Source organism: Scaptodrosophila lebanonensis, unplaced genomic scaffold, assembly GCF_003285725.1.
Source record: "Scaptodrosophila lebanonensis strain 11010-0011.00,11010-0021.00 unplaced genomic scaffold, SlebRS2 tig00000061-arrow-pilon, whole genome shotgun sequence".
Classification (NCBI taxonomy): domain Eukaryota; kingdom Metazoa; phylum Arthropoda; class Insecta; order Diptera; family Drosophilidae; genus Scaptodrosophila; species Scaptodrosophila lebanonensis.
The window spans coordinates 5611208-5624018 of record NW_022060554.1 but is presented as its reverse complement, the minus strand read 5'-3'; the positions used below and the strand labels follow the sequence as shown (position 1 = coordinate 5624018).

General features: G+C 38.6%; 1 protein-coding gene across 1 annotated transcript; it reads right to left on the bottom strand.

Annotated features, from left to right (window-relative positions):
* Positions 1–1232: 1232 nt before the first annotated feature.
* On the bottom strand, positions 1233–10237 carry LOC115624813 (neuropeptide CCHamide-2 receptor). The gene is made up of 6 exons (XM_030519659.1): positions 9882–10237; positions 7197–7416; positions 6934–7112; positions 4726–4919; positions 4554–4674; positions 1233–1677 (listed from the first exon to the last, which is right to left on the bottom strand). Exons 1-6 carry the CDS (start codon positions 10235–10237, stop codon positions 1233–1235), a joined length of 1515 nt encoding a protein of 504 aa, XP_030375519.1.
* Positions 10238–12811: the final 2574 nt, after the last annotated feature.

The following is a 12811-nucleotide window of genomic DNA, read 5'->3' as shown; positions in this document are numbered from 1 at the left end:
AAGGTTGTTGCGTTGGGTTCAATTAAAATCAAACAAGATTTAATGTTACAGTACTCTGCAGACACTTCCGAAATCCATGCGTTCATCCAGACAGACGGGCGAACATGACTGGACCGATTTCTCTCGTCATTCCGAGTCTCCCTCTACACAAACCCGATATACCCTTTCTGCGATTGAGATAAAGCTGATATAAAGGGACTAATATATTTATTTTATACTGTTATTCGCTGTAAGCCGTACAACTATCGTTTTCGCCGTATTCGTGGGCTCAATAAATAGAATTTCTTAAACGAATTAGTTGGTGGTTATTTTCTACATATTTTAATCATTTTATTTATTATTTTGGTTTTATTGAATTTTATACAATTGCGAGCTGAAAAGTAACAACAACAAATACAACATGCATCTTTTTTTGTTTTTGTTCTTTTATTTACATATGTGGATAGCTTTTTCGACTGAAAAGTTACATTAATTAAGCCTATATTGATATATGTATATATTAATGTTTGCTATTAAGTTGCCAGGAATTATAGGTACTTAAAATGCCTATTTATTGAACATGCACATATGTATACATATGTACATACATACTTGTACTTTATGTGTATGTACATACCTACGTGAACGTGGTAGTCAATATTTATGCAGTAATCAGATACAGATACCGATACATTTACATTTAATGCGCTTAGCATCTACGTCTAGTGCTTAATTAACAAATCACATAGAGAGTACGTTTGTTTAAAACAAATAATTATGTATATAGTATGAGCGAACATAAGTACTGTTGAACTGTGCAAGCAGGTATTTATTGTACAAGAATATGAAAAAGCCTAATATTTATTTAGGCCCCGCAATTGCCAATAAATTGGTTCGAAGGTGAGTCTGAGGCAGCGCCTAAACTATGCACAAAACAGGTATATAGTAGTGTGCGAACTGGACAGACGCAAAAGGTGGACAGGACGAGTGCTTTAAAATTAGTTCAGGACCGAAGACAACAATTACACTCAATTAAAATGCATACAATCAAAAATGGTGGTCAGTGACTGTAAATGGGTAAATGGGTGAATTGGTGAATTGGTGAATGGGTGGAATGGTGAATGCATGACTGCGTATAGCACAAGCACACACATTGAGATCGATTTGCCAACAATTTAGAGCTGCTCATCGGCCTGCAGGTGCTCCTGCTCGTCCTCCGCCTCCTCTGCTAGCAGCTGCACAATGAGCGTGCCTCACCTTTTCTCGCTGAGAATGGCTGCACGCCCGCTAGCACCAGCTGCTGTTGCCCCTCCTCCTATAGCAGCACCCATTGGCATATTGTTTGCATTTCCATTTGTATTGTTGTTGCTGATATTTCTGGCACTATGCTGCAGCGGCATCGAGCCCTGACGATGAAAGCTACTGCCACGCCCACCGCCAACACTAGAGCCTTGAATATTGTTCATGTGCAGCGAGGCTCTGTTAACGCCAGAGATGTTGCCGCCACCCACACCGCCCACATATGTGGAGCGACGCATGGACATAACACTGGTGTCCATGATGCCCGTGGCTGTGGAATGTTGCCTCATGTGCGGCTGTCGCTTGACGCAAATGCAGCAGAGATAACGATTGAAGTGCTGCCGGAACACGCCAGAGACACAATACAGTGCTACAGGATTTACGCAGGAATTGAGGAAGCTGCAAATTGAAAACGCAATAAAAAAATTTAATTGCTGGCATTTGTTTTAAATTACAAAGGGGCCTGCCAACTAGCTTTCCCCCGAATAGATCACATCTCCTTTCATCTATACATTTATCTTTTTTTTAGAACATTTGGAAAATGTTTTTCTCCGCATGTCTTTGATCTGTGGTGGAAATAATTTTAAAGAGTTCTAAGAAGCAGCATGATGGGTTGTCTCCGTTTTCTCAAAGATTGTTGCTTATCGCAAATAAACGTTGACTTTGTAATAGAGCATGGATACAAATTTGTCCATTAATAAGTATGTAAATACTCGTACATACACTCGCGCTCATAAGAAAGCCGATTTTATTTTGCAATGCTGTCATTATATTCATTGCAAAAAAAAAATTATAATAGTATTAAAAAATTTCACTCAAATGTTAATATTATGTTAAAACTATATATTGTTGAAGTGACTAAAGAGATTTTTCAGTTCTGCAAATAACATTATTATTTTAAAAGATTTTACCTTATGACGAAGACAGTATATTCTACGAAAACTTCTGTAATCATTATAAGTGTTATTAAAACAAGTAAAAAAGCTAAATTCGTGTCGAGTGAGCAGCGCTGCCGCTGCAAATAATTATGGCTATAACTTCTTGTTAAATCGGTCTATCATAATGAAACTTGGCATACGGACAATTAATTACGAACTGGATTTTAGTTTGAAATTCCAAGAATTACGGGAGTTAGAGATCGTGATTTGCGGGGGAGAGGGGGGAGGAAGGGAAATTCCAAAATACACATTTTCTGTGTATTCACATAAGGCATATGGGACTAAAATTTGGTGTCCCTATGTATTATAGTCTTCGAGATATAGGCGAATACGAATGGAAAATCGGGAAAACCCCCATAGGGGGGAAGTGGGTTGGAAATCAAAAAAATAAAACAAACTTGCACAACGTACACACATAACGCATCTTTGTGCAAAGTTTGGTGTCTCTACCTCTTATAGTCTCTGAGATCCAGGTGTTCATACGGACAGACGGACAGACATACAGACAGACAGGGCTAGATCGACTCGTCTCGGCATGCTGATCAAGAATATATATACTTTGTTGCTGAAATTTTGTCTGTTTCATAAGGATTAAGGACAAAATTTATATATATCCTTAATCAGTGAGTCAAGGCGAACATTTTTAATTAATAGATAATTATAACCCCAAGCCAGCTGACATAAATATAAATAAAGCAGAAAAAATACATGTTCACGGGGAAACAAAAAATGTTTAAAGTGTAGTTATTACTTGTCTCTCATTTTATTTCAGTTTTTATTAATTATAAAAATGAGTGTTTTGTTTAATAGTGGGTGTGGCCTCCCCTTGCCTTTACAACGATCTGTAATTAAGTTTGCTTTCGTATAAATTTCATTATACCTAGTAATTTAATGATTTCTTTCAGTTTTACAATAACGGAGCTTATAACGGAGTATTTTTCGCTTAATAATGGACCAAACGTTCCCAATAGGGTTGAGGTCTGGGCTATTTCCAGGCCTAAAAAGGGACTTTATACCTAAAATATGTTGAAATTCTTTAAAAAGGTCCACGTTAGAAATTATCCACGCAGTTCTTACCGATTTCGAACGGTGGAATGGTACACAATCGACTTGAAAAATCACTTTTGAAACGTATTCAGTTAGAGCATCGATTGTAGGCAAAACACCCATTTTTATTATTTCCACATGGGCTGCAGAGTTGATAGTACCTTCCACCAATAAAAGTTCTCCAACACCATGAGTTGGCGCTCAAATGATTTTTCCTTAATTTCCATTTGACATTTAAGCTGCTTATTTTCAAATTATTGGCATCTTTAAATTCTAAAGTAATTTCTGGAGCAGTTTTAAAACGGTTGCGCAGAGATATTTACACTAAATTCCTGTCCTGACGCCCACTAGCATGTCCGCTGCCAGACTAGCGCCTACTAAACAATGAATGCCATTAAACAAAAAACAAACTTAAAAGGTATCGTTATATAACGATTTTTCGCGACAAATTCACAAGAAAAACGAAAATGCTAACAACATTACATACTCTCGGCTGAGGTGGACATGCTTATCAGATATGTGTGTATATATGTATACTATATATACCTATATGTATGTCATGCCTCCGTCATATTGACCAAAGTCTCCTAGTCCCTAGGTAATACGAGTTTGCATTATTTTGTACTCTCTACTTGGCTTCAAAATTTATTTCAAAGCAGTCAATTCTATGAAAAGTAATTGACGAAGTAAGTTCCCGCCAGTACGACCCAACAAACTGACGGCGGGGGTTTGCTTTTCTTTTTTTTTTGTTACTCCTATTGATTGGTTTCAGCTCGACTCCATTCCATTTTCTTATTATTTTTGCATCATGTGCTATTGATTCGTGGCAGTTATATTTGATTCCCCTAAGTTAACAGGCTGCTTATCTTCATCTCTGGAGCTTCTTAATACACATTAAAATTATTCTGTCTTTATAAATTTACATATAATGGGTATTGCGCTGCATATTTAAGTCGTAAACTAGTTTGCTAGCTGAAAAATCCGAATAAAAAAGTAACCGAATTGCTGGCACATATTTAACTGCATTTTAGTGTCCTCCCAAGCAAAGTTACCTCGAAAGGGAAGCGGAAAGCGCTGTCATCAGTAATAATTTTCGTAGCACATGGTGCAAACTTAAGTTGTCTCCGCTGGGAGGGCGGGAAATGCAACCACTGCAGACTATAATCTGTTTCAATTAAAAATAATGCGGAAAAACTTAAGAGACTGGGAGCTGCATTGGAATGGTAGCATTTCAGACTGGCGATTGAATGAAGCGGGCGAGCGAAAAGAATTTAAGGTTGTGTCGCTTACCTTGTACAGAATCCCACGATGCGAATGATGTGCCAAACATGATCAAAGTCGTCCTTTGCTGTTGGGTTCAAGTGAAACCACAGCTCGAATAGATGATATGGAAAGAAGCAAGCAAAGAATACTGCACTCCGGTTAGTGGGATGGTGTCTACGGTTTGTGTCCGTCCACTTACCCACGACAAATGCAACCACCATGCGGGCTACATGACGCCGGGCCCGTGCTTGGGTGCGACTCTGTACACTTAGCTGCTCGCCGGGCATATCTCTGGCGCTGATATGCAATCGCTGGGCCATCATGATGTACAGCGCCCCAATGATGGAGAGTGGCAACAGGTAGTAAATAGAGGCCTTGGCCACGACCATGTATCTGCATAAATTGAACGAAACGGAACTCTACAAAATCTCCGAATCAAATTTCTAGTGTTTTCGGCTACCAATTGCGGGAAACTGCCTTCTAATTTCAGTAAGCGGATTATGTCCCTAGCTTCATGCTTAGTAATTCAACATCAGCTTTGTAGGCTATTAAAATTCTTGTATGCATTAACATTAAATTATTTACGAGGCCAAAAATGACGCTTTCCAATTTATTGCCGCTGACTCAGCAGCCAGAGCTTCAAACTGTTCCTTGGACGCTTCTACATGGTTACCAATCAGAGACCCACAACTTTTACATACACATAACAAATTTTATAATAGCATTAAAACACAGGATGCCTAGGTGCGGAAGGCAATATCATTGAATCAATAAAACAAAAAGCACAGGTTTAACGCGTAAAATGCGAAATTTGCAACCAGTTGAGCGCCAGGTCCTCAGCCGTCCGTGTGTGTGTAAATTGCGAAGATTATGTGCCAACAGCTGCCATCGCATAGCGTCGGGCAGAAGCGCAATGTATCCACAGCCACAGCCCTCAGCTGACAGTTGTGAGCCCCAGGTTCTTCACTCTGGTCCTCCCTCCGTGGACACATTAAGAGAAGTTAAATTAAATTTTAAGTTTCTTATCAGCAGCACCGACGTCGCTGCCCTTGATCCTGTTGCCAAGCATATGGCCTGGCCATAAGGGCGTCCAACGATGAACGACACACGAAGCAACTGAAACTCTGCCTGGCCTTCCGTCCTGAGCATTCCGAGAAGGATGTCGGCCTTGTAAGGGCACAGCTGCATGCCATTTTTATGAGCTGCAGGTTGACATAAGCCGAGATATCGTTGTGACCAATGCTCGGCAGAAGCGCCAATTAAAGTGGGTGACACTTGAAGAGCACGCTAGTCGTTGCTCCGACAATTGTTGCTACCTTTTCACTCCCACAAATCTATAAGACACTTTAGCCATGGTAACTGATTCTTGACAAGATGGCAACAGTCACAGATGCATAAATATTTATTTTACAGATAAAGTGGGTTTTATTTCTATTTATAAAATTGTAATTGAATTGGCTCGGCAATCGAATGTTTTAAAGCCTAGAATAGCTAAGCAGGCAAAGTTGCAGAACACGAATGGAAGAAAAATGTTCAAATGGCCTTTGTGGCCTGAGCTTTTATCTTGACTATTAAAGATGCCAGTAAATAGTCTGGCTGGCAGACCTGAATAAATTCAATCGGCTTTCAATTTGTTCATTGAACATAACAACAACAGAAAAGACTTCAAAGTCTAAAGGCTAGTGGAATTTAAAATAACGGGGAATATTTTCATTTGAGACAGTACTATATGTAATCTGTTTTTAAGAGTGGCATTCCCTGTTATTAGAGGTGTAAGTATATAGGCAAATTATAAATAAAACCTAATAACACTGAGTACATTTCAAGACAGAGACGATGGACACTTAATTCACACAAAATTAGTTTCTAAGTGTGTGTCACTGTCAGGAAACAGTTGGACATGTCGCGTAAGATGTCGTGTTGTGAGAACAAAACAACTTTTCTTTTTGAAGTATTTCATTTAATTGCGTATCGTAACCGTGCATCTATTATAGTATATAGCCATGCCCTCATTATATTGTACTGTACTCTAATCTCCTCAACGATTAGTTAATGCCAATATAAGAAGGCTTATCCCATTTCTTATCCTTTATAAGCCTGAAAGTTTTGGTTAATACATGGACGGATCGAAGGATTGACTGACAGGTGATGTAAAAGACAAAAACTTACCTCTAATAAGATTGACATAGAAGGCATAGTCTTCAAATATGGGAAATCATAATTCGGCACAGCCTGTATAGTTGTAACAATACTGTGCCATAATCTTCCCTAACCAAATAAAATTCAACTGATTTCTATTCCTTAATCTCAGTTAAAAAATAAATAAATTTTTATGAAGCGAATGGTGGCAAATTGATTTCCTGGTGCCTAGCTTATGAACATTTAGCTCTCATCAATCTGTACTTACTTCGAATAAATCTCCAAATTAGTCCGATTCCTGCCAAATGGCGAACATACTTTAATGGTGAGACTGGCATTATCCAGCAGCGGGTACTCCTGTAGGTCGGATACGACGAACGATGGCATGGCCAGCAGTATGGCAAAGACCCAAATCATGACGGCTGTGAAGACGGTCAACGGCTTGGTCTGTGGGGCAACACAGTTATAAGTCACATCAGTTAAAGTGTAAACATACTGCGATTCCTGCCTCAACAAATCGCTTCTACCCACCTGCAGCTTGCGCAAAGGATTGACAATGGCACAGTACCGTTCGCCGGACAACGCCGTCAGCGTGAAGACAGAGACTCCAATCGAGATATCCTTGAACGATTCGCTGATGCGGCACACATTGCGCCCAAACGTCCAACTCTCTTGGGTGTACACTACGGAGGCGACGGGCACGCAGACTAGTATAACAAGCAAGTCCGCTAGCGCCAAGGATAGTATGTAGCTGAAATATTTGAGGGAGGATTGGAAGTTGGAATATATGTGGCAAGGAAATTTAATTTACTGTAAGTTAAATGCGTCAAATTTGCTGCCTCGGTTGAGCTTCCGATTTTGATTTCGATTGAGATTGCTGCTCGTTGATTTTGCCAACATGTGAAATCACTTGGAAAGCACTCGATTTAAGAGATTCTTAAAGTGTGGTCCTTTATTTTTTAAATGCTGTGCACACAAATCCACATACTAGTATAAGTGTGCTGTGCCTTCGAGTTGAATTGCTGTTCTGGCTTCTCAAGTGTGGCGCGGTCTGACAGCTGAATATACATAGTATAGCTGGAAATTCAAAATTCCACCATATTCACGCGTATATACTATATATGTACTTATATAGTATATGTACCTATGTGCGAATGCCTTTGACATTGACACCGTGACCAAGAATGAACTTGTTTAAAGATTTCATAGAAACTGCCGCACCACTTTCTCAATGATGCCCAACATGACATCATTACACAGCATGCTGTTGGCCTGATTGCAATTGGCGACTATAGCGTCTAGACCGAGGTATTCACACACATATATAGTACACAAACGTCACCAAATGCCCCCAAATTAGGCACAAAGTTTGTTATCACAAAGCAATTACCGGGCAGTTCATGCCAAACTTGTGCAAATTGCAAGTAACAAATCAGTGAAGCGATTCTTAGTCATAGTTGACTGGACACTGGCGTAAAGTTTCATTCAATACTCGCATTATACTCGTATATTGCAGCAACATTCAATGACGCACATTGTCTTGGCTATGCAATCCCAATTTCTCTACGTTCGAAAAAATATGATGGTGAATGATGTCTCTCCCTATTTGAAGAGGAAACAAAACAGGTCCCTCCCACTTCATTGTACCTCGTGTGCCAAGTTCTACACAAAATTATAAATACTGTACTGCAAAATACTCACAAATTAGTTCATTATTTCATTTTGAAATAATTAGATCTGGATAATTTATTTGCTGTGAATTTGACATGCAGATGGAAAGTTAAATACTTAGGAATTTCGAATTCGGTCGTGAAATCAAATTTACGTAGAGTTCTATATTATTGTACTATTTTGTAATTTATTATTCAAACAATTTTCAGGTGAAACTCAAAAATGATGTTAAATAAAATAAAAGTTGGTATTAGTTTTAGTTAACTACTGAACACATCGTTCACATCGTTGCTCGTCAAGATTAAAACGTATAGTAAATATATCAAGAATTAAATAATTACCCATATTGATGGTAAAATGTATAAATTAGTCACCCCATTAAAACAGTTCCTAATGGTCCAGATCGCACAACTCCAGCACCCATTCTTATTTTGATCTTGTACCTAAATAATGTTTCAATATACTTCGTATTTAGTCAGTTATTAGTCAAATATTCTTCCATTTAATACCAAACTTAAACATGTTCTTAAATTCGATTTAAAAAATAATACTTGTAGACCGTTGAAACTAAGTTTTAAAAAAGTTTTATAAGTATTTTATATACTTTTAGATTTTTAGTGAGGTGGCCAGTTGAAAAGAAAGGCTTCGAAATTAATCGAATAACCGAATATTCCACATTCAAAAGGGCAAAGACGTTGTTTTAAAACTTTAATAGTAATCTAGTACGCCATAAAGTAAATTGTTAAGCGCTTGAAACACACTTTCCTTTTTCAATTCAAAGATTGCATAAAGAGCAAGTAGTTCCATTTGTACATACGTGTTTGTACGTTTATTGACAGACACTATGGGTTCTTGTTATGCTTGTTAGGTCATGCATGATGTATCATGGCCGAAGCAAGACTTAGAAGTTTGGACAGGGCTCCTGCTACAGCAGAGCCAGTATAGTATCGACAGCTGATTCCCTACAAGTTTCTCTGTCTGTATGCGCCTGCTGGCAACAGCTGACTCCACATTTTTGGCTACAAATTGTATTTTGTCGTGTTGCGAAAGTTTTGATTGAATTGGAATTTGTAATTTATTTAGATTATATGCGAAACAAACGTCTCGGAGCCACTCATCGTGCTGCGCACATATTGTAGTTGATCCAATTTATTTTGTAATTTGCAACATTTAAGACTTAAGTTATAAAGCAAATATACTATATTTGCATAGTGGCGCCTCCAAAGAAAACGTGTCTTACTAACTTTTCGACGCATGCAGGCGGCTATCGAATGATTCGAAATACTAAACCCAAACCTACCTTACTAATAACATTTGCTTTGAATCAACAGCTTCAACTCGTGGACACGCCATGAATTTCAAATGTCGTTTATTTGCTATTTTAGGCACAGCAGAAAAATATACATAGATCAGAACTCATTTCGCTGCTGTAAATATGCGTGAGTGTTGGCAATAAATAATCATAGCATACATTTAAGTGCTCTGCTGGAAGCCGAGGCAAGAGAGCCACTGTGACCAGCGAATCAATACAAAACACCCACTTACGTATTTGGAATGTTGCGCATGGAGCGATGTCTGAAGAATATAATGACCAGAGTGCCGTTTCCGAGTACGCCCACAATGAAGATGAGCGCGAAAATCACGCACACAATAAAAGTCTCCGGCCTCTGGTCAACCGGCACATAATGTCCTATCGCGTCATCAGCGATGCTGCCGTTGTGGCCACTTTGTGTGCCGTCATATTGGCTGCCATTACTGGTCTGGCCGGAGATGCCGATAGTGATGGCGCTGGCGTTAAGCGTGGCGGCCACAACATCGCCGCTCACCTCGTATGCATCCAGCGGAGCATATGCCAGGTTGGCGTCCAACGTCTGGCTCATATCCATTAGGGCTGCGCACATGTTAATGGGTGAGTGGTATGTGACAGTGTCTGACTGTCTTTCCGCTTGCCCTCTGTCCAACCGCCTGGCTGTCTTCCTGTCCGTTTGGTGGTTTGTCTGTTTTCACGCGGTTTATGTCCTGGCCACTTCCGTTTCCTTTGCCTTGTTTTTGTTCCAAAGTTTCTCACTGGAATCGGACAGGGGTTGGTGGCTGCTGTTTCCTATGTTTGTAGAGCTGCTGCTTTACCAATTCTCGTTGTTGTCACACTTGCGTGTTTTATTTCGCACATTTTGTTTAGCCGTTGTTGTTGCTGTTGCAGCCGCTATTCGTTGTTTGCTCTTTGTTTTCGCCAGCTGCTGCCATGCTGCAAAAAAGTTGGAGTTCAGATAGGGGAGAATGTAATATTGCATTTAAAAATTTTCATTCTATAAGGGCAGGGGGACTCAGCAACTTAGAGGCAACCCAGCGTATGCGGAATATTGAAATGTACACCTAATTCTGTTTTTACACGGTATTTTTTTAAACGGTTTTAAAACGTGTTTAACACGGTTTGAAAATTAACAATTTGATATATGGCTTTACGACTTTATTCCATTTGGCACGATTTAAAATAACATTTGAAAATGTCTTTTTTGACATGATTTTTATACTCTGTACATGAAATGTACAAGAGTATATTAGGTTTGCGGGAGCTGAAAAATGTAACAGGCAGAAGGAGGCGTGGCAGACCCCACAAAGTATATATATTCTTGATCAGCATGACGAGACGAGTCGATCTAGCCCTGTCTGTCTGTCTGTCCGTCTGTCCGTCTGTCCGTCTGTCCGTCTGTCCGTCCGTATGAACACCTGGATCTCAGAGACTATAAGAGATAGAGACACCAAATTTTGCACAAAGATGCGTTATGTGTGTATTCTATACGAGTTTGTTTTATTTTTTTGATTTTCCCCCCCACTTCCCCCCTATGGGGGTTTTCCCGATTTTCTATTCGTATAATCGCCTATATCTCGAAGACTATAAGACTTAGGAACACCAAATTTTAGTCCCAGATGCCTTATGTAAATACGCAGAAAATGTATATTTTGGAATTCCCCTCCCTCCCCCCTCTACCCCGCAAATGCGATTTTCTCTAACTCCCGTAATTCTTGGAATTTCGAACTAAAATTTTGGAAATACCCCCAGTTGGTTATTATGTGTCCGTATGCCAAATTTCATTATGATAGACCGATTTAACAAGAAGTTATAGCCATAAATATATTTGCTGATGCAGCGCTGCTCAAGCGCTGCCCGCGGCTGTTGTTGATGTTGCTGTTTGGTTGACTGCGAAAATGCTTACACAGACACGAATAGATGCGCATAGGCATACATACACTCACACAGACGCAATTGCTATGTAAATGTGCAATTATACACCCTTTACGTGAGTTCGAATACCGAGAGAGGTAAAATCGATCAAATTTTTTTTTTTATTTTCTTAATTTTTTTATTTTCTATAATTATTGTAAACATATGTACAGAGTATTTCAAAGTCGGGACACCCGACTTTAGCTTTTTTACTTGTTTTTACACATTTTTTTCTGGAACCAACCTACCGTGTAAAAACAGAATTAGGTGTATTTAAAATGCGCAATATTAAAATATTGACAAAACATTGTTTTTAATAAGGAAGCAGGTGGCAAACAAATAGCAATTATCACTCAAACTTGTCCCCTTTTTCGAGATATTTCCCAAAATATTTTACTTGGCATTTCCTGCAGAATAGAGTTTTACTTCACTACTCGTATTTCCATGTCAATAGATAGTCATAAGGGACTATAGGATTATCTCACTATCTAGATCTGATTACTGTGCTGTCAATACTGTACTCGCTATTAAAAATAGAATCAAGGTCAAGTATTTTAAAGTCACATATTCTTTGCTTTTATGTATACAGTCCAAATTCGTTTTGAAGAAATTTAGTTTTAAAATGTTATTTTCCCTATTATCCAATCTATAAAACTTAGTAATATAATAACTATTATTTGACTTGAAGCGATTTTTCCAAGAGCCTTGAATGAGTTAGCTTTGCGCTTTTTGTTTGTCTGTCTGTCAAAACTCCCTTATCAATCGTTTAGGATCGGGTTTGTTTTCTAAATTTTTGACATATTTTGGATATTGTGGTTTCACGTTATCATGTCTGTTTTGTGTGCAAACGATTATATTTGTTTGCAATTAATTCGTAGACACCTTCTTCTGACTATTTATTAAATATAGGGAGTAAATGTAGAGCAAGTAATTGATATTATTTATAACGATTTCGATTAGATATTACAGATCAACTTTCTTAAATGTTGCATGCAACCATGCAGTCGTGTATATATAAGCGGAAGGACCAAAAAATAACGCTTAAATAAATTTAGTCACACCGGACATAGTGCAAAGTTTATAGATCGACGATAGCAAAGTAACCGATTGCGAATAATAAAAGTTATGTGTGTCCATTTTATATGAATAAAAATTTTATTGACACTTCTGTGGGGTGGTTTTAGCTGTTCTCTGAATTCATTATATATAATCTGTACTGTCTCGATTCCACATGCCGAAAATATCTATTATT